At 36.8% G+C, this 22,721-nt stretch overlaps 1 protein-coding gene across 2 annotated transcripts in view; it reads left to right on the forward strand.

Moving 5' to 3' along the window:
* Window positions 1-21,552, forward strand: part of RAB11FIP2 (RAB11 family interacting protein 2) — a 41,602-nt gene extending 20,050 nt beyond the window's left edge. The window contains exons 5-6 of one of the 2 annotated variants that reach the window (XM_036828894.1): window positions 11,381-11,417; window positions 17,194-21,552. In XM_036828894.1, coding sequence (XP_036684789.1) covers window positions 11,381-11,417; window positions 17,194-17,421 — 265 coding nt within the window. In that variant the 3' untranslated portion in view covers window positions 17,422-21,552. Of the gene's footprint in view, window positions 1-11,370; window positions 11,418-17,193 lie in introns of both variants that reach the window. The other variant, XM_036828892.1, reaches the window with a different exon arrangement.
* Window positions 21,553-22,721: the final 1,169 nt, after the last annotated feature.

Below are 22,721 nucleotides of genomic sequence, written 5' to 3' on the forward strand. Positions count from 1 at the left end.
GACTCAGGTCTGGATTTGAGTCTTTGGAATAGCTATATGACCTTACTTAGCCTTTCTAAGCCTCATTGTAAAATGGAATAACAGCCTTGGTGTTGTGGAAGAGATTAAATGATGTAAGGCACATAAAGTGCTGAAGGTAGGTTTGCCACATCGTGAACCTGGAAATGGTAGCTCTTGCTATGATCTTATTACAAAGCATCTACAGAATCTGTAACAATTGCTTTAAATAAGTTAAATGAAATTATTTACAAGTAACAATATATTCTCAACTTTAAAAACCGTAAATAAAAGAACTTAGGAGCTCATGTTTTTTACTGACTGATAAAGGACATACATTTGGTAGAAAACAATAAACTGGATAAAAGTTTTTTTCAAGATGTATGTTCAGTAATAATCTTTGATGAAATAAACTAAACCACATTGAAATTAAGTAAAAGTATTCCCTGTATTAAGTAGAAAATTTATTTTATGACTTTCAAGGCAAAGGTATTCTAATCAGTATTGCTATAAAATCCTGTGTTCAGAAATTATCACATAACACTAATAAGGACAGTGCAGGGTAAATATCTAAGCTGTGGCTTTACCTTAAAGCATGATGAGGTTTTCATAAACTCACATGACTTGAGTTCAAATTAAATTGTTCAAAACTATCATAGTAAGAAGGATAAATGCCGCTTACTAAAAACTCCTCAGAGTCCCCTTTGGGAAAAGGGTCCCTGCCTTAGGAAATTCACACAGGTAGTAGTATATCCCTTCTAACCAAGGTTTAGAAGTTGGCGCTTTCATTTCTTTGTCAGTGAAAGTACACTCTTTTGTCTTTGTTTTTTAACCAAGAGTATAAGATTCTACTCGAGTAGTCTCCGAGCTCAGTGTTCTGAGAGATAGTATAATGTACAGTTTCCAGTAAAATCATTGTACTTACCTGTTTTGGGGAGGGGGCTGGAGAGTGTATCTTTACACAAAACAGTAAATTGTTTTCTAGGAAAGTTTTATTAATTTTGTAGCCCTGCGAAACCAGCTCTTACTTGCCAAGAATGTTTTAAGGCTGGGCTTTTCAGCCTAGGGTGTAGCATGGCCAGAAATCCCCCAGTCACCCCAGCAGCTCTGCTTCCAAGGAGGATACACAGGAGTTTGGGGTTTGTGTCACCCAATGGAGTGGCCCCAGGAAGTCTGGTTGCCTTGAGTGCCTCTCCTTGAAGAGTCTGCAGAGATGACAGGTTAAGGAAGCAGTTGCTTTCTGGCCAGGGGCCTCATTGCAGGGTGTCCTTGAACATTGGAGGCCTTCCTGGTGACCAGAGGGCACCAAGGCTTCTTTTCCAGAACTTGGCTTTGTCCTGGGTACAGAGCCAGCTTGTGGTACTTTTGGCCAAGGGTGTTGTGGGCCAACTTGCTTCGCCCCCCACCTTCCTGGAAGAGTTACCTCTGCCCAGGTTGTCTTCAACCTCTCCTCACGGGAAAAGGCTGATCAAGGATGCTGGGTTGGCCTTGATCGCAGACAGAACCTGTGCTCCGTTGGGCCCTGTCAAGGGCCCTGGTGCCTTGTTCTCATTGCTTTTGTCCAGTTTCACTGTTTGGCTTCCAAAGTAAACAGAACTTGCTTTCCACTCCCCCGTACCCTCAAATAGACTCTAGTGGATATATGGCAGACAGTGGACCAGGGTCTACTCAGAGCAACAGGATAATCAACACAATTTCCCAGAGTGACAAGGTTCCTAAAGATTTAAGGAGAAAAGATTCTTTTTCTATTAAGAGAAGCACAATTATGATAGGGAGTAAAACGTAAAAATCTACCTGAATTTGAGATGTCAAGGCAATTTTATGCTTGTTGTCCGATTTATTCTCATGGATCAGGGGTACTAAAGAGAACAAAGTTTGAGAAGCTTAGTTTTAAAGAAATGGAGAATTTTTGGAATTCATAGAGATTATGTTTGGAAATTTGGGAATTGATTGACTGTATTTTAAATAATCATTTCTTTTCTTCACCAGGAGAAAATAGTAAGTTAAACTTGATTGAACGTGATATTCTTGATGAAACATGCCTTAATTTCATGGATATCTTTCAGTCTTCAAGTTTTAGGACTTCTTCAACAGTATTGTCATTACCATTTCATGATGGAAAAGCAGCTAGGTCTGAATTTGCTGTCCATGATCTTTGGTGTCACTGACCACAATTTCCTAATTGTCTTGCCTACAAGATCTCATAAAAGATATCCTGTGAGAATAGTAATAAGTAAATTACTGTTAATCCCCATAGACATTTATGAATTAGGTTCTGTTTTTGCCATCACGGTATTAGTGTGCATGCCCAGTCCCAGGAGAGATAATGGAGTATTTTAATCTATAATAGCATTAATTTGATTTGGTACTCACTGCCCCCCCCCAAAAAAAAACAAAGGAAAAAAGCAGTATTGAGTTGCACTGTGGCTCTTAAGCCCTATTTGCATGTGTAATAGACATAATTGAAATGTGCTAAAGGTTGAGTTTACTAGTGGAATCTCTCTTTGGACACTTCATTTTTTAGGGCTTTTATAAAAGGAATCATTAAGAACATTTCTTTAAACTCCTTTAACATTGAACCTCTATGGAATAAATGTTTTCAGGATTTACCAGAAAATTTTCAGTTGAATCTGTATTGTGGTCAAATACCTAAACTGGTAGACCTGGTTGGTAAACTGGATAAACTGGCTAGTTGAATGGATTATATTAGAAGTCACCAATTTGAAACTTATTTCAATTCATATGGGCAGTTTTAAGTATCAGAGTAATTCTTTCTGTCTTAAAAAGAATGGAAAAATATTCCATTAATATGCTGTCAGGTCTAGATAAAAGTGATCTTTGTTATTCAGAAAAACGATATCCTCTGCTCTTTGGGGACTTGATACCTTGTTGTTGAAACCTGTATTGACCTACTATTGATTTACTCAGTCAGCTATTAGCCCAATTTTTATTAAGCACTGGCTGTTAATTTGTTCAGCATACATTTGTTAAGCATCTGCCATACCCTAGGTACTATGTCATATGCTAGGACTGAAAAGATTGAGATATTCCTTCCTTTAAGCAGTTTGTAGTAGAAAGAGGTGGGGAGGCCAGGGATTAGGATAGAGACCCAAAATGCAAACTTTGAAAAAAATTCATTTTTAGAGCAGTTTGAAATCACAGCAGAATTGAGCAGAAGGTATGAGATTTCCCATATACATCTTACCTGCACACACATAGCCTCTCCCATTAGCAACATTCCCCACGAGAGTGGTACATTTGCTAAAATTGATGGACCTATGTTGACACGTCATAATTATACATAGTCCATAGTTTACATTAGGGTTCACTCTTGGTGTGGTATATTCTGTGGCTTTTGACAAATGTATTAATATAATGGTGTGTGTTCATCTTTATAGTATCATACAGAGTATTTCTACTGCCCTAAAATTTTTTAGTGCTCTGCCTATTGACTGGTCCCTCCCCCCAAACCCTTGGAAACCACTGATGTTTTTACTGTCTCCATAGTTTTTGCCTTTCCAGAATGTCATATAGTTGGAATCATACAGTCTGTAGCCTTTTCACATTGGCTTCTTTCACTAAGTAATATGCATTTAAGGTTCCTCCATGTCTATTCATGGTTTGAGAGTTCATTCTTTTTTTAAGCACTGGATAATATTCCATTGTCTGGATGTACTAGTTTATCCATTTACCTACTGAAGGACATCTTGAGTGCTTGCAAGTTTTGGCAGTTATGAATAAAGCTTCTATAAACATTTGTGTGCAGGTTTTTGTGTGGACATAAATTTCAACTCCTTTGGGTAAATACCATGGAGTGCAATGGCTGGATCCTATGGTACAAGTTCCTGTTGCTCCGTATCTTTGTCAGCATTAGGTGGTGTCAGTGTTGTGGATTTTGGCCATGGCAGTAGGTGTGTGGTGGTATCTCATTGTTTTAATTTGCCTTTCCTTGATATCATATGATGTGGAACACCTTTTTATGCCTATTGCCATCTGTGTATCTTTATATTTGTTGGGATCTTTGGCCCATTTTTAAATTGGATTGTTTTTTTTTTCTTATTGTTTACTTTTAAGAGTTCTTTGTATATTTTGGGTAACAGTCCTTTATCAGATATGTCTTTTTCATATATCTTCTCCCAGTCTGTGGCTTGTCTTTTCATTCTATTTAACAGTGTTTTTCACACAGCAGAAATTTTTAATTTTAATGAAGTCCAGCTTATAAATTCTTTGTTTCGTGGATCCTGCCTTTGGTGTTGTATCTAAAAAATTATTACCATACCCAAGATCTTCTACATTTTCTCTGTGTTATCTTCTAGGAGTTTTATAGTTTTGTGCTTTACATTTGGGTCTGTGATCAGTTTTGAGTTGATTTTTATGTAAGGTCTGTATCTAGGTTCATATATCTGACATTGGAATAGCACTTCGTCATACGAAATATTCCATTTTAACTCTCTTTTAATTCTAATTCTTTGAAATAGGTGGTGAAATTTCTATTTCTTGATTAAAAATAAAATATAAAATTTAGAGCAATTTAATAGGTTGTACCTGGGTACTGGGTGGTGGGCAGTAGGTTTGGAAAGATAAATATAGTCAAGCCCAATAGGCTTTGAAAGCCAGGCGAAGAAATTTTGTTATTGCTCCAGAGGAAGGTGGAGGCCAGAAGTTTTTTGACGGAAGAATAATGAGGTTAGACTTCAGCTTTAGAATGTCCTGCCCAGCCATGTTGCATAGGCTGGATGGGGCAAAGGAGGAGTGACAGAGACTGAGAGGAAGCTGTCACAGTGGTCCGGGCTGTCAGTCCAGGTGGTCGTGTGGTCTCGTGAGCAGAAAGGTAGCTGTGAGAATGAGTAGTGAGGAAACGGTGAGAGACCCACGTCCAGAAACTGAATGGCGAGAATCTGGCAGCTTGTTGATGAGGCTACAAGCTGGAGGCTGGAGTCAAGGGTGCCTCTGAGACTTCACCTTTGGTGACCAGGAGACTGGTCGTACCTGAAGGAAGAAAATCAGACAGAACTGATAGAAACGTCAAGATGATGACTGGTTTGGGAGAACTTTGAGGTAAGTTAAGTGCAGGTAAGATATCCAGTCTGAGACTTTAAACAGACATGTGTAAAGGCGGTATTGCAAAGGATAAAGTGATTGTGGTTGAAGATTAAAGATTTAGCAGTCATCCGTCCATATAGTCGTGGCAGTTGAAGTAGTGATTTCCAAGATAGAGTGGAAAAAGAGGTTTGAAAACAGAACGTTAAGAAATAGCTGGTGTTTCCCACCTAGGGTGAAACGGGGAAGAAGACAGGTAATCAGAAACATAGGAGAAAATTAGGGCCACCACATACCACAGAGGGGGAGAGTCTCAGAAAGAACAGTCATCAAAGGGAGCTGAGAGGTTAAAGAGAATGAGGCTGTTACCTTAAGTAAAAGTCGTTTGTTGGCAGTGAGTATCGGTGGCGGGGGACGTGTTTCAGGTTACAGAAGGTGAGGCAGTGAAGTAACGAAGACAGCGGGAGTTACTTGGGAGGGACCTGGGAGGGATTAGAGATGGGCAAGATAAAAGTGGTGGAACATCTGAGGGGTAATGGCTGTAAGTATGCTCTGGTGAGCCGGGTGAAGAAATGCAAACAGGTTAGGAAACAACTGGGATGACAGCGGGGGTCCACAGAGCAGGTCTGATGGGGCGAGGGAGTGGGAGAATCGGAAGGTGAGGTGGATCAGGTGGAATTTCAGTTGTATGAGGTCTTACTGTGAGTGATCGCATCCCACCTTATTGGTTGCTGTTCCTCAGTTGAGAGAAACTCCGTTTGTGAAGACATGTTATAAATTGTAAGGCAGTGTATAAACATGCAGCGGTACTATTCAAATCCCAGCCACTTCGGTTATACCATTTCAAAACTGCAGTTTTTCTTTGGCTTCCTTTCTTTCTCTCCTATTTTAAATTATTATGTGAATAGTTTTGGGCATTTATTATATATTCTTGTATCAGTTAAAGTCCTAGCAGGGGACAAATGACACACTCAAAACGAGTAATTGAAGAAAGTTTAGCGAAGATATCATTTATAGAGGGGTGGCCAGGGTTAGGACACCAAGGAAGGGATAGTAGAGCACTAGGGACCGGCAGTGTCTGGAAGGGGCTGCCATGCTTCGGTGTGAAGGAGCCGCTGTGGCTGTCTGTACAGGAGCTACTGGTAAAGCTGCAGTGCCGCAGGGGGGCTGAAGAGGTTGGTAGGATGGGGCTGGAATAAATACCCTGTCTCCCCTTCTTTCTGTCCTCCAGTCTCTTGCAGGTGCCTCCCAGTGGCAGAGCACAACTGGAAGCCAATGGGCAAGGGGACCCAGGCGATGCCCTTTCCAGAGATCAGCCTTCTGGGGTGCAGGGAGGGGCAGAATGGAGCAGGAGGGGCAAACAGAAAAAAAATTCAATACCTGTTGCTTTTCAGCCTTTGTTCTATCTCTTTAAGATTGTCTAAGTCTTGCACTTTTCTTAGTCATTCTGATTGGAAGAATCCTCAGGAAATTGTGTTGGCCTCCTTGAATCCAGCTGTCTCTGAGCTCCCAGTAGGACTGAGGACGTTGGAACCCCCGTGTGGGAGAGGTGCAGTTGATGGCTAAAGAGCTTGGATGGTGGTCTTTGGCTGCTTGTCTGTGAATCCTGACTCTGCCCCTTAGTAACTGTGTTACCTTGAGCAAGCTTCTTGACTTTGCTGTGCCTGTTTCCTCTTCTGTAATTCACATTGTAAGATTGTTCAAGGATTAAGTGGGTTAACATGCAAAGTCCTCCCAAAGGTGCTTGGTACCGTGGTTAAAGTCCAGTAATACCAGTCGTTGCTAGGCCGGTGTCATTACTCTCTGCCCTTGCTTCGCTGTAAATGGTGTATTTTCTTTTCCTCTTTTCAGACTCATTAAAGGTTTTGTATTATGTTATAGTTCTCAGTTTACACCCCTCCCCCTCAACTACATTTGTCACCAAAGTGAAGCTCCAGGTCTCCAGAGCCCACTCTGTCAGCTAAACAAGAAGATCAGTAGGATACTCTCCTTTGAAAAGAACTAATGTCCGAAGTTCTTCTGTGATAAAGTTATACTTATTTCCTATACACCATAAGAAATTGAATGGTGTTTAAGAAATTTACTCCTCCACTCCGCTTTCCTCTCTTTGCCCCCCCTCCCAGACAAGCAGGACACCTCCTGAATTTTGCAAATAACTTGAATTGACTTATTAAATACAAAATGAGTCAAGTTGTAGGCCAAAGTGGACTTAGCTTTGTAATTCCAGCAGTAACAGGGCTTGGAAAGAGGTAACATGGAAGATGTAATAATAGTTGTTTTTAAATGCCTTGGAAAAGAACTTCAGGTGTGTTACGTGACTTCTCCTTGAAAGATTTAAAATCCTAGAGCCAGGAATTTACACAGTTTGCATTGTCTTATACTGACTAGGCAGCTAGTTTTAAAGATCTTTGTTCTTCTGTGGGCTTTTTTTTTTTTGTCATGACGGACTTTTCACTGTTAATAGTCCTCTTCCCTTTCTTAGGTATTCTTGCTTCAAAAGAGAGCAAAAAGAGTTTAAAAAGAGAAAAGGAAGGACATAGAAGAAAAACTCTGATCACTGACAAATGCTTTAGTGATTTCTGTAGTGGTCAGTTTTTATCACTTTATAAATGTTGGTTTGCTTTCTGGCTTATCTGTGGAAGACCAGTCCATAGCAGAAATTGAAGGACAGTTTCAAGTTTCACCAATTACTTACTCAGTATTATCCTAACTTCAGAGTAAATTAATGTGACGTTATTGAAGAGATACTATGATTCCTTGAAATACATTTGAGTACTGTTAATTTTAAAATTTAGAGTTTACCAGGAAAATTCTTTAAAATTTGGAAATAGCACAAGGTAAAAATAAGCTTTTATTAAACCTAAAAACTTCAGAATGTTAGGTAAAAGCATTTTATTAGTTTAAACTATTTTTAAAAAATATGAATTTAAAAATATTTTTATCAGTCTCAAAGTTACTTTAAAATCCTCTGCTGCCACCAAACTCTTTCAGTTCTGATTTCAAAAATTAATTTTTTTGAATTCTGAAGTTTAAATCTGTGTAGACTTTTTCAGTGTGAGCATGTCTAAGTTTATTTTTATACCTGATTAAAAACACCGTTTTCCTTAACCTGTCAGCAACTCAGTTGAGCAGACTACGTTATTCAGTATCTTGTCTGACATGAGGAAGCAGTCCAAAAAGAAAGATAGCACAAATTGGTGCCACACTTCGATAGAGACATTTTTCCCCAAGCTAATTCATCCAGTTCAGCTAACTCTTTTTTCCCACTTAAGGACAGATCAAAAAAAGCAGCTGTGAATGACTGAGTTGGTCATGTATTTGACACGTCAGTTTGTGAGTATAAAGCCGAACACAGGGGAGGGGTTCTGCCTTTAGATTCCAGACAATGGCCAGTACCAGAGCCCTGGCCTCAGATCGCGGCACTGGGCTGCTGGAGAGTGTGGGCGAGCTTAGGTTACACCCAGGTACGATGGCAAAGAGCTGGGGCTCGCTGTGCTCCATACCTCTTTCCCTTACAGTTGTGACCATTCTTGAGAATTCTCAGACACTTTGCAGGTTGTCACTGAGTTTCACTTTAGTCCCACAGGCTAAAGCCGTTGGATAGTACATACGGTTAGGTTTGTGATTTTGATAAAATTTTTGTCCTAAATGTCTGTTCCTTCAAAACTCTTTTTATAATAAATATAATACCAGCATTTCTATTTCTCAGTTCAATAATTTCTTCCTGAGACATATAATGAAATTTATACAGTCATAATACTGTTTACTCTTCAAGGATGTGATAGGATAGATAATGAAACATCTAAATAACATTTATGAAAGATTAAATTTGTCAAAAATGGCCTATTGCTCTATGGACCCGCTCTAAGAGCCTCCTCTTCTGCATGACAGCCCTTCAAGGGCTCCTTCCCATCCTGCTGCCTGCGTGCCAGGCTCCTCCGTGTCCTGCAGTGGCACCGCTGTCCGGCAGCTCCAGACAGCACGTGTCTTCAGAGGCCTCTTTCTCTGGCCTGCCGAACCTAACCGTCATGTCATTTTAAGTTCTACTTTTTCCTTGACTTAGTAGACCTTCCTTGACTAATGCTGCGATAGAACGTTTCCTTCCTCTGGGTGGTCTAAGAATTTAACTCTCAGGAGTGCTCTCGCCCTGCAAGGGCACCTCTCCTGTGTGCTTACTCAAAACATTGGATTAATCCGCGTGTCCTGTGTGTGCAGGGCTTCAGCAGTGCGGCCTGTGCTCACTAGGTAGATCTATGAGCAGAACACAGGGCTAGGACTGTGTCACCTCCAACACTCACCCACTGGACGACCTCACACAAGCTACCTAACCTCTCTGTGATTCATTTCCTTCTTTTGAAAATGAAGATCATACCTACCTTAAGGGTTGTGAAGATTAAATGAGTTAATTTTGGTAAAGTGCTTAGCACAGTATCTGGCACTTTCTAAGTGCTATGCAGATGTTTATTAAATAAAATAATTTACTGAACATGTTCTGTCCATTAACCACTGTGCTGAGTGCTTTACACGTGGTCAACTCATTTAATCTTCCCAGTAGTCCTACATGGTAGATCCTGTTACCATCCCCATTTTACAGAGGAAGGAACCCAGACACACTCAAAGGCAAGTAAGTAGAGGGCAGAACCAGGATTTGAGTTCACACCACCTGGTTCCAGGGCCCTCAAGCACTTCTCTGCCTGTAACCAGTACAGTGTGCCGTTACACTGAATGTAAATCAGTTTGTCCTCGAGAATGTCACAGTCGGATGGAGAGAGATGCAGCAGAATGCATTTCTTGACCTATTAGAGAGCAACGTGCTGTGAGATCACGGGGCAAGGAGAGATTAGTCCCATTGGTCCCTGATGTTGACCTCCTTGGACTGAAAATCAGGGAGGCTGGGAACCGTGCGTGTTATCAGCTGCTCCCCCGGCACTCTAGGCCTAGGGGTACCACAGGATAATGTATTTTGGGTTTGTATTTGTTTTCTTTTAAGCCACTTTTCTGTCAGGCTTTTGAGACTTTGCCGGTACAGTGACTCTAGTCTGGGACCATACAGAACACCATAAACACGGTGAGGTACAGGGAATGAGAAAATGTGTCAGCCGAGTCGGCCTGTAAATGGTGCATCGTAGGTATTTAAAACATGTTTCAATCTTCCCTACCATGTCACCCAGCTCTACTGAAATACCAAATTTATCCACAGGAGTTCTAGGTAGAAAAGGTCAGCAACCGGTTCTGGAAGCTAGTACTACAAATCTTAGTCATAACAAATGAAACCTTGGATATGTGAGAAATTCTCTTGCGGTGGTTGTACATGCCTGCATGCCCTGTAGGTTTACAGCTGGGGATATGTACTTGTAGTAATAGGTACTTCTCAGTGTCCACACTTTTTGTGCGTACAGTCAAAAGTTTTAAAAGTGAATTTCTTCAAAGGATTCCAGTTATTTGGCTGATAAAGCACAGATAATGAAAAAATATATTTTACAGTTAAGTCTTTTTTTTTGGAATAAAAAGGTTCCTAGGACAGTAATGCTTTGTAGAGGTTCTAATGGCTAATACTCTTAAGTGCCGGGTAAAAATTAAACTTGAATAGCAACGATGAAATATTTACTCACCAGATGGCTTTGAAGTTTAGCTTCTTTTTGGTTCCAGTCGCCTTCCTAATGGACATGTTTCAAAGAAGAAAACGATTATAGCATTCAGCTGTGATGTTTTCGTCCTGTGTGCATGCAAGAAATCCATTTTGTTTTGGTCCATTTGGGTATTTAAATTTTGAAGACCAGCTACTTAGAAATTCATTAATGACAGAAATGGTTCACACAGCTCCGAATTCATTCTCCTTGATAGGATAACATTTAAAGGTTAATTTTTCTGATACCTATAGAAATAATTGTTTAAAAGATTGCTTTCAACTCTTTTAGTCTACAGTCTTCCTAACCTAAATTTATTTAAGTCTCTATAGTTTTATATCAGAAGGCCTAAGGTAAGTGGGTGTGTGTATATAAAATGAATAATAACATTATAGAAATTAATTTTATAAAATATCTCACTAGGTAAAATTGCTTATATTTAAAGATGTTTAGAAACTACATATTAGAGGTACAGTTCTTCAGTTCTAATAATACTGAAGGGGTTTTCCTTCAAAGTTGAAAATTGTAGCTGCTTTAGATGTTTAGTAAATATTGTTTTTCTTTTACATCCTGGATTAAATTTCACTCAGGTAATATAGGAGTTTAGAATTGTTATTGCAATGTTGGTTAAAATGTTCTGTTTTTATATTTCCTCCCACGTGTACTATGATACGCTTTAACATTTATGTTTGTCTTTTATTGCTCATTTTCATATGAAATCCGACAAGTAATGAAGACCTCAGGAAAATCCCGGTAAGTTGCAGAGGGGGTTTAGAGAATTACCAAAAACCAAGCCACAAGCTGGTCTTTCTGTCTGGGGCACATTTCTAAAAAGGCCTCTGTCTCCTTGAATCCTTCAGTTACCCACAGATTATAGCTTAGTGTGATGATTTAGGGAGAAAGAAAAAAAGCAAAATTCAAACTTTATCTTTAATATACCATAGGGTGTGACTTATGTATGATCTATGGAAGTGTACGCAAACATTATAGTTATAATTGAAGCCAATTTAGAATATACAGATTTTGTTTGCAGACTGTTTAAAAATCGATATGAAAGCTGTATGTCAGGTCAACATTATAGTTGTGAAATAAGAGCATGGGAGAAGCTAGCATTTTGTTACTGTTGTTGTAAATCATGTTGAGGGGAGAATAAACCTGCTTGTGAACATTTAACAGTAGGAAGAGCTTCCTGGCCAGAGACCCATCTAACCAGGAGTGTGTGTGAAAGATCCTTTAGGACACTTACCTTCCAAGTCAGAACAAAACCAAATATATTAACAGGCTTCGTAGCGACCAGCTAAATTAACTCACATATTTTGCAAGGATTATTCAGATATCTTAATTTCATTTCATTGTTATTTGAAGTCCGGTTTTCGACCTCTGTTCCGAGTTTCAGTACATCTTCAGTCTATTCTAAATACTATACTAAGCCTAGAGAGAATAAGTTGCTTTACAAAAATATGGTCACATGTCTTGGTAGGAAACTAAATTCTCACTGAATAACAGAAATAGAGCCTTTATTCCAAGAGGCTGGTGGTTGCTGTTTGAACCATCTGTCCTTAATGTGTGTGATCCAGATGTATAATAAGAATTTTTCAAAGCAATAACATATCACAGTCTTCTATGGTGTGATAGGCTGAGAAGAAACCATGGTGTTGTGTAAACCGTTCTAAATGCAGTCATTTGTCTTTAAAATGGTAGAAAACATTAAGAGGCAGAGGACTTTGTACTGTGTTTTTGCTGTTTTAATGTACGTGATGTGTACGTTTTGATGTTTCATAAATACTCAAGTCTTTATATTATGGCAGACTGGCGAGAAACGTCAGAATATATGAAGTCAGCCTTTGATCAGATAGTAAAATGAATTCTATCAGGCGGTTACTTAATCTCAAACAAAATGCGACATCAAAAAATCGATTTAATGTGCAGCTATTGTTTATTAAGTAACCTTAATTACAATTTCTATGTGCTTGTAAATGTACTTTTCCAAATCTTGTAATTTATTGCTGTAAAAGCATCCTTAGAATTCTTTAAAGAAATAAAATGTGAAAATTGTTTTAGTTAAGGGATTTAAAGGTGATAAAAGAATCCTTGATGTGTGATTATTTTTCTCTGGAATACTAACTATTCTAAATGACAGTTAAAGGATTACTAGGTGTTGTTAATTTACTGCAAGATACAATTAAGAGGAGAAAGCTCATCCTCATACTGATCGCTATTGAAAAAAAGTATTTGAACAAGTTTTATGTTGAAGATTATAAGATGTTTGAAGTAATTTACGTTAAGTTCTTCAATAATAGCTGTCCACCAAGTTATATTTTTTTCCCCTTCTGAACATAGTATTTTGTAATTAAGTTTGTATGTCTTATATGCTAGTGCCAACACCTGTCTGTGAAAGCAGTGTTTAAACAGGAGCAGTAGCCAGTTGAAAGGGCAGTGTGAGCTCTTTAAGGCCTAATTAAGAACTGAAAGGGAGATGAAGGGAGTAGCACAAAAGATGTGAAAGTAGCTGAGATGATATTCCCAGAGCAAAGTTCCTCATTAGAACAATAATGAGATGATCAGAGAATGCCAAGCCTTCATCTTATCTCTCTCTCTCTCCTCTAGTTGCCTTGGATGTCAGTTAGTACCCCACCAATATTTGGTTACCAGGACAACCTTTCTTTAAATCTTCAGTTATTTTGAGTCTTGATAATTTGCTTTTGTTGAAATTTAAATATTGTAAAAAATATACATTTCCTAGTTTAAAAGGCTAGACTGTGAGTAAAGTAAAAATAGATCACTAGTAATTCTCAAAGTATTTTGCACAACTGTTATTTAAAATTCCAGTTAGACAACTTAATGTAATAATTCTGTTCACTCACCCAACTCTTATTTTCTTATATCTGCATATGGAAATTTTTAACAGAGTTTGGGTAGGAATGAAAAAGGATTGGTTATGAAAGGGGAAGAGAGAAGAAAAATTTACATTAAATTTCAATATAAGAAGACATCTTAAAAACATATGTGCCATCTATATCAAGTGCTAGAGGAAAAACTATTGAGTACTTAGGAGTCCCATGTTAGGTTATTTGAGTCTTTACCAGTTTGGAGATTTCTCAATTTTAGTTTTTCCAAGAATAGTATTAAAAGTATCTTTTGAAAAAATAATTCATTTTTATATTTGCCTGAGAGTTTTCCTCTTTAAGCAAAATAATTTTTGTAACTAGAAAATATTTTAATTTCCTACTGTATTAGTTAATATTAATCTTTATTTTATTTGGAATTATATCAACAAACAGAAGGATAGATGTATTTATTGAGTATATTAGTCAATTTAAGAATCTTATGCCTAAAATTAGAAGGTTTACATGATTTTCAAATATGGGATAAAATCTGGAACTAAGCATAAAACTGTTTTTAATTATTTTATATTCTTTTCCAGAATATAGTTTATAGTACATGTGTTTCTAAGATGTTTTTTTGCATAAAAACTCGATGCAGAAATTTGGGGTAAATTTTTCACGTAAAAGGACAAATGGAAAATTTATTGAAAAGGTCAGAACTGTATTTCCAAGAAATCTGTTTATCCATAAGTATTAGACGGTTGTGAGGGGGAAAAATAAGCCAAATAATGGATTTGTATATTCTAGATTATGGCTTATATCTTAAGTGTTGAACAATATTGTGGGATAATAATTGATTATTTTGAGAGATTAAATTTTAGATTGATTTGTATCATGGCATTAATTTAAACCCCTTATGTCAAAATAAGAATTTTTTGACATGTCTTCCATCCTCATTGTCTAGAGAAATGTTAAAAAATTATTTTAACTGCATTCTGTGGTAGCACTGGTATAGTGTTAAATGTAACAATATAAATGATTTTCTAACTGCATATTATCACTTAATTAGTTTGGAGAAATCAGTTCATATATGTATAATTTGATTAAGAGAGGCCCAGTCGGATGCTATTATTATGTTAAATTAAGAAAAAAAGTAAAACAATCAATTGGTAATGAATCCCATTTAGTTTAATTTCATTAATCCCTGCAGTTCTCACAAGAACTGCTATTTTTCAGTAAATATTGTATTAGAAAAATGAAATCACATTAGTTGGACATAATCACTTTTTTAGAATGCAGTTCTGAAAAACCTCTTTGCAGACCAGGAAATGTTAGAGTTGAAAGGGACCTTAGAGAACATCTCATTTATCAGAGAAGGAAAGTGAGACTTAGGTGGGTTTCTGTCTCAAATTTGTGCAGAGTTACTTAGGTTAAAGTAAGAAACTTTAGCTTATTTTTAATTGATGTTTAAAATGTACTTAGCTCTATGGTATGTCTTATCTTTTCTACAGAAATCTGCTGAGTATAATAAATGTCAATAGGAATGTGTTTAGGAAAATCTAAGTTTTGTATCTCTAGACTACTTATGACCAATTAAACTAGTAAATAGGTGTGTATATTTATTCTAACAAAAAGTTAATTGATCTGAAAGAGAAGAGAATAAAAAGTAAACCAACACATATCTCCAGAATTGTCCTTTAGTTGTCGTAAAGCAATATTCTGAAATGTTTTGGGGGACAAGGTAATCTAATTCATAAAGTTGTATCTATACCCAGTTTCTAATGGTAAAATAAGTCATTTTTAAACTTCCTTTTAGCATCCTCTCTATTCTGTTAATCTAGTAGAGGCTCCTCCTAACTTTTGTCTTTACTATTTGAATAGCTTTGTAACTAATCGCGGTCCCTCTAAATGATCTTACCCACTGCTGCCATTTTCCTAAAGCTTAGCTTTAATCATCTTTCCTCTGTTTAGAAACCTTCAGTGGGCTTTCTGTTTCCCATAACACTAAGTGTGATAGCATCAGACATCCTTGATGGTCTGTTTGGAACCCACTGTTTCAGCCTCTCTCTCTGTGCCCTGCCCTGAACCTTATTTCCCAGCCGTACTCCACTGATCACCTTTATTGGCCACTGTGCCTTGAACCTTGCTTCCTCCTTTGAACAAGCAGAGCTACTGCTTGAGATGCCCATTACGCATTTCTGCCTGGCAAAATCTTTGAAGGCCTAGTGCAAGCTATATCTTCTGTGCAAAACCTGAGAGATTCTATGGATTGGAGAAGTTTTCAGCCAGGAATATTGTTTTGCCTTTATCCTAGAGAAGGGAGTGTGCTTGGGTAACACAAACATCAAATTGGTATCTGTGCTCTAGCTTGTTTCTCTGGTGCAGCAAAGTCATGGGGCCTGGGGACGAGGGGATAAAAAGTTAAACTTTGGCTTTACTGATGAAAACTCCTGGATGCATAGCAAATTAAAATAGATCCTGAAAATGAATACAGACAAATTTAATTCTTATGACAAAAAAGGAAAAAAAAGACCTTTCTACGTTCACCAGTCCTCGTTCTCCGTCCTCCTCTGAATAGATTAGATACTATTAGTCCTTAAGAGCAAGGCCAATTTCCTCAGTATTTTAGTATATTTTCTTTAAAGCCAAATGGAAATGTTTGGAAAGAAAGTGATGAAAACCATTTTAAGTTGTTGAATGTAGTGATAGAACTATATATAAGAAGGCATAAAGATTGCTACTTTATATTTTGGCATTATATTTTATATAATGAAACATCTAAATATGCACTTTAAATAGATGATGTTACAGTGCCTTTTTGATTAAATTTCTGAGAAATATTTTTCTTTTAATATTAGAATGCTTTGTAATGAAAATGAATTGAGTCAATGCCTTTTTTTTGGTTTATGTTTGTACCTTTGTGTTAAGAGAATTTTCACCAATAGAATAAGGTTAAACAAAATAAAGTAAGTGAAATGGGAGAGAATGCAGATATACTAATCTTAAGTGTTAGCATGACTGTAGTTGAACTCTTGAGTTTCCTGACAACCAAGGCAAAAAGGGAAATAAAATAAATTGTATAGGTATTAGTACTAGGAGGAGAAAATAGACTAGTTACTCAGAGGAGAAAAGGTTCTATTTGCCTATAAGTTAAAAGAGTAGTTACTCCCATGGAGCTTCTTATAAGGAATGCTCATGGATTTAATTCTGAATGCCATCAACATTTCATAGCAAACTGGAGAGGCAGAGTTGATATTGCTGTTTCTTGTTACCATCTTCAATAAAAAGGCAAAGGCATAACATTAAACTATAGTTCAGAGGGAGCAATTCCACGAGGACTAGACTAATATCCAAATGTATAGTTTTCAATAGCTTCTAATATTTCCTAAAGTTAATTCTTGCAGATCTTTTGATTTTGTCTATTTTAATTATGTTTATTATTGAACATTTTATCTCTTAACTTAATCTTAAATTACATGGTCAATTTCTTATATTTAAGAATTTAGAGTTGTGATCAAGGCTTTGGTGCATCTGCTTTAGTCCCTTCCTCAGAACTGGCTAGCCATTCTGTGAACTGTCACATTGGTTCTAGCCAAGGATAGAGAAAAGTTTGATGAGGGTTTGAAACAGTTGAACTTCAGAATAACTCATAATTTGCCCCTGATGTGCTATCTATTAAAGTGACCATCTTTATCCTATTCTAGGACAGCAACCCTTTTGATGCCACTGCAGGCTATCGTAGTCTGACCTACGAGGAGGTACTACAGGAGCTGGTAAAACACAAAGAGCTCCTTAGGAGGAAAGACTCCCACATCCGGGAGCTGGAGGACTACATCGACAACCTCCTTGTAAGGGTAATGGAGGAAACGCCCAGTATTCTCAGAGTGCCATACGAACCATCCAGGAAAGCTGGCAAATTCTCCAATAGTTAATAAGCCAATGGTACTGCGTTTATAATTGGGGAAAAAAGAAAGGAAGAAAGAGAGAGAAAAAATAGAAGAAAAGCTTGTTACTGAGAGAGACCACACTATCAGGTTTTGTTACATACTCTCCTTCATTGTGAAGAATTGTTTCACCTGTAAATATTAGCAGGGACTATCAAGAGTGACCTTTGAAGTGAGCTAAATAATTTAAACCTTTCAAGTGAAAATGGGCCAGATTCTCGTGAACAAGCAGTTCCTTAGGATTCACTTAGGTGCTGGTGCCGGCCCACTAATCTGCCATAGGCCTAGAAGTATCTTCAGAAGTACATGACTTATTCCTCAGGAACAGGTTTCTCATCAAGCAGAATTGATACTGTGGTTGGTTTCTCAGAAGTCAATTTGTACAGATTAAGCTGCAGGAATACTGCTCATTATAAACACTACTAAAAAAAAAGTTCATATTTTATATACATATATGTACATGAATAATCTGTTCATGTATCTTTGTATATAAAATACATGCATATACCTCATATATACATGTGTTTTTAGAACATTTAAAGACAACTGGTTGCCTCTAAAATTAGGATACCAATTAGGATTTCTTAATTTGAAAATATATGTGTGCTCTATCAATGCAAAACAAATCATCATTGCTACTATGATGGTTTGTTACACAGAAGCTGCTTCAAATCACTCTTGACTATGTGAACCTTGGTTTCAAAATAAGCTGCTACTATATATTATTCCAGCATCAAATCTTTTCTCTTTTTCCAAAAGTAATGATCTAAAGCCCCTTTTTAAAGAACGATGTATTTTAGGAAACTTCATTAACTTTGCAACAGCATGAATTTCTTGAATTAATTTTTTATCTTAATATTTGAGTTTTGTTTGAGCTATAAGCAGAAGATAAGCAAACGTGATTTGTTGAGATTCTGAATGTCTTTAAAATATTCAGTACTAGCAAAGAAAATATGAGGAAGTTATATCTGAAGATAATTTGGAGGGGGGCGGAAAGTAGGTGATCATTCTGATGCCTGATAATCCAAAGCAATGAACAAATTCTAGGAATGAAGAATTAGGCTTGGTTTCAAGTTACATAAATAATGGAACAGATGGTTGCATTTGGTTTCTGAACCAAAATAAGAGTTACTAAAGGAGGGGTGAGTTTTTAGAATAGATCTTTACTAGCACGACATTTTACACTATTCTACAGCCACCCTGGAAGAATAAATCAATATCACAAAATTGTGTCAGCTTTGTTTTCAAGTCTGCTCCCCAAAAATGTTGACTACTCTCATGAATTTTCTTTATATATTTGTACAAAATTAGTCTTTAAAGTGAAAATGATATAAAAATATTACTAATCATCTGCTGATTTTTTAACTTTAAAAGTCTGAAATACATACTATGAAATACTGAATCTGTGTTTTCTAAAGGAAATTTAAGATGAAAAATTCACCTGTATATGGAGACATATATTCCCCAATCTTTTACCAAATGCATTTCTGTCTAATATTTATCTCTACTAAGACTTCATTGAGAGTTAAATACAAAGCATATATAATAGTTTTGCTCAGTTTAATATTTTGAATCAGATAATACTTGGCCAAGCTTATATTCACAAGCTAAAATCCCTTATTATTTGTATTTTTCTGAGTTTCTTCAGTTTTTCTATGAGAGCATAAATTTTGAAATTCTGAAAATTCTTCTGAAATACAAAAAATTAAATAATTTTTAATAGGAGACAAGGAAAAATAGCTTTCACCAACTTTTTCCTCCACTTCTAAATTTCTGTAATAAACCTCACAGTCTGGTATAGAATTTTATTTTCCCATTTGAGGTCTTGGTAGTTCTTTTTAATATGGTGCCATTTTTAGTTAACATTTATTAAATGTTGCACAGTTCTTAGTATTTGTTTTTTTCTGTTGTTAGTATAACTGAGGCTCTTCTTACACTTTTAAAAGTACTAAAATCCATGTGTTTGCAGTATTATGACATTATCTGCAGATATTTTAATATGCTTTGGCCAAATTTACTCTTTATAGAATGAACCACGATGCCAGTGTTGTACTGGGGATATGTTTTATGTAGATAGAGCTCATGAAAAAGTATGGTTAAGGGACTGCCATTCTTTTTATGAGGAAATTCATTTTTAAGGAGGATTCTTTGCCTGTATAAAAACTGTTAAGGATTAGGCTTATCCATACGTTAATGATTTGGTTATAACTGCATCAATATTTTTATCTTTAATTCTGAGACAAGAATTGTATTGAAAACTGAATCTGCATTTATCACTGCCCGAAATGTTCTGTTCCGATGTTTATGAACTTTCTTTCACTCGTGACCTGGAATCAAACTGACTATATATATATTTTCATAATCGATGGGTCAATATAAGGAACTAAAAACAAAAAGTAAAAATGAGTTCCTAAGTAAACATAACAGTGTTTCCTGTGTTTGTGGGCAGAAGTGCAAATAGAGTAGTTTTAATTTTTAGCGTTGTAGAAAAAAAGGCCAAAAGATCACATTAGTTTATTTTTGCAAACTATAACTTTTAAGTATTCTAATGGTATATTTTGTTAGTAACTTAGACAAGGAAATAAAACATATGTACTCATTAAATAACGTGCAGCACAGTAGACTTATAGACAGAGTTTACTTTTGCTTTTACACTTTAAAAAAGGCATGCTCAAAAATATTTCCACCAATAAGAGGATTTTTTTAAATTGCAGAGTTTATAATAGTCTCAAACCTGTCTTAAGCTAACATACTTCTGTTACATAATTAAAAATATTTCTGCCAATATTTTTAAAACACTATAGTTTTACAACCAGCTCCCCTCCCAGTTCTAAAATTCAGCTTCAAAGTATTGAACATGACTGTCCTACCACTTAGGCTTCAAGTTCATTTATTAAATACCACGGAATAAATCTTAGAATTGTATATAAAATGATGTGTCACCCATTCACGAAAAATATTTAAGTATTGCTTTTTGCTGCTGTATTCTGCATTGAGCCTAGTTTTGCCATCCTCCCATGAATGTAGTATTATCCATAGATTATACATAACTACATCTATTGCTTTTAGCAGTAAGTGAAGATTTCGTTGTAATTTTCCAGCTATGAAAATGTTGCCTGTATTTAAAGGGTTTCATGAATGGAAACCTAAGTAAAACTCAGCTCGCTAGTGACAGACTTGCTTTCCTCACATCCTTCACCAACTCCTCCACCCTCACACCCCACTGCCTACCACCCCCATAAGGGTGCTTATTCTTTAGCAAGGAGAATCTCAAAAAAAAAAAAAGAAGAATTGCTGTCTTTAATATATCTAGAAATTGTTACACTAGAACTTTTTTTTCCTCTTAGGTTTTTAGGAAAAGCAGCCTACCTTGGATTTGTAAAACAAGGTGAAACTTTCTGATGTCTGTGTGCCCATACGTCTTATAGATATGGTTGGTGTCATTTGTGTGTGTGTAAATGAAATATGAAGCATGCTCATTCCCTCGATCTCTTTGAAGTAAAAGGGAAAGGATCGCAGTGCTGCTGGTTCATGATTGTTCCTGGAAGGGTCTGTCAGCACACACTGAGAGCCCCCATTCTCACAGATTTATAAGTTTAATAATCCAGATGCAATCATTAGAGGTATTTAATATGCAATAGGTAGCATCTTAACTAATTAATCTGCATAAGAAGGGTTTTCTGGTGTATTTAATAAGAAGTGTAGAAGCTCTTCAAGCATTAAACTGGAGTTGACATTTTATTTCATTTATTTTCCATGTCAAAAAATACACTCTTACAATGGAATTGAAGTCTGTAACAAATGATACATTTGGGCCTGTCAATCTTCGATCTTAGGGGTGGTTTGATTTTGAGGTACAAAAAAAAATGCTGCAGATCTAGAAATGTATATATTTAGCAGGTATTTGAAAGATACAAGCGTTATTTATAACTGAAGAGTATTACACTTAGTAAAATGCTCTAGTAACTTGTATACATTTTTGCAGGTACAAACTCCAAAGTATGTAAGCATTATGTGACATGACAGTTGTATAATTTATGTAATCTGATGGATGCATGAATCAGAATTTTTATATATGATTATTGGTTTATTATAGTTGATTAAAATGTTTAATCTTAATTTGGTTGTCATAACTTCTTATCACAGATAAAACATCATGAATATTCATTTGTACATGAGCACTCCTTGTCTTTTAAAAATACAGTAGGATGCCTCTTATTATTTGATATATGGCAGCAAGTATTCTTTAAGACCTACAGACTCACTTCACTATGAAAATAGTTTTGGGAAGTAAGGTTTAGCGTGGACACTGTTTAGCAGCCCTTTGTGTATAAGATGTCCCCTCACAGGGACAGAACTTACTGTTTGGTAGCAAATTACATCTGCGTATTTATACAGAGGCTAAGACCTATGCTGAGTGCTTTCTCTTTATGTGTTATTTCATTTATTCTTCACAACAGCCCTCTACGGTAAGGACTGTACAAGCTTTCAGAGGAAATTGAAGACAGCTAACAAAACAGCTATTTGTGGAACTCAGGAGCAGAGTAGAGTTGGCAGAGCCATGGCATTTCTCACTACTTTCTAGTGTCCAGCTCATGGCAGAGACCACTAATTCATGCCCACTTCCAGCCCTCTCAGCCTGCAGTCCAGGTATGTGCCTGTCCATCCCAGATGCTGTCTGAGGGAAGCAGGAATCTAAGGGCCTGGGACGATGGTGTGGGTGTGGGTGTGGGTGTGGCAGAGTGTTAAGCAGTTGTATTATTCTAGATTATGGGACGTGATCCACACGTAGTGGTCCTGAAGGTAAGTCATACACTCTTGGAACAAGGGAGTTCTCTGCAGACCAGAACACCTTCCTGGTCCTTAATTGCCCTCAATTTTAGAGGCCCATTTATTGTATCTTTTTACTTCCCCTGGTATTTCTCTGGATTGTTCCCCTTTCTGCCTATCTGCAGCACACACGTTTATTTTTTCTTAGTCTACTGAGACAGAGATATTTGAGGTAATTTGAGAGTAGAGAGTTATTATTCTGTTAAAGTGGCTGTTTTCCACATAGGTTTGTTCTAATGCCGTGCCTCTCTCAGAAAGGCCAGATGGAAATGAAAGCGAGGCCAGGGTTGCTAAACCCGATCATCTCAGAGACTGAAAATATAGATTTTATGTGAAATATGATTTCCACGTGTTAGCAACTGATTCTTTAAAAAAACAAACAAACAAAAAACCCACAAAACCGCAGGCCACTAGTGCGCAGTCTTTTCCTTAGTCAGTGTTTCTCATGTACCATCATC

This window comes from Balaenoptera musculus, chromosome 16, assembly GCF_009873245.2.
Source record: "Balaenoptera musculus isolate JJ_BM4_2016_0621 chromosome 16, mBalMus1.pri.v3, whole genome shotgun sequence".
Lineage (NCBI taxonomy): Eukaryota > Metazoa > Chordata > Mammalia > Artiodactyla > Balaenopteridae > Balaenoptera > Balaenoptera musculus.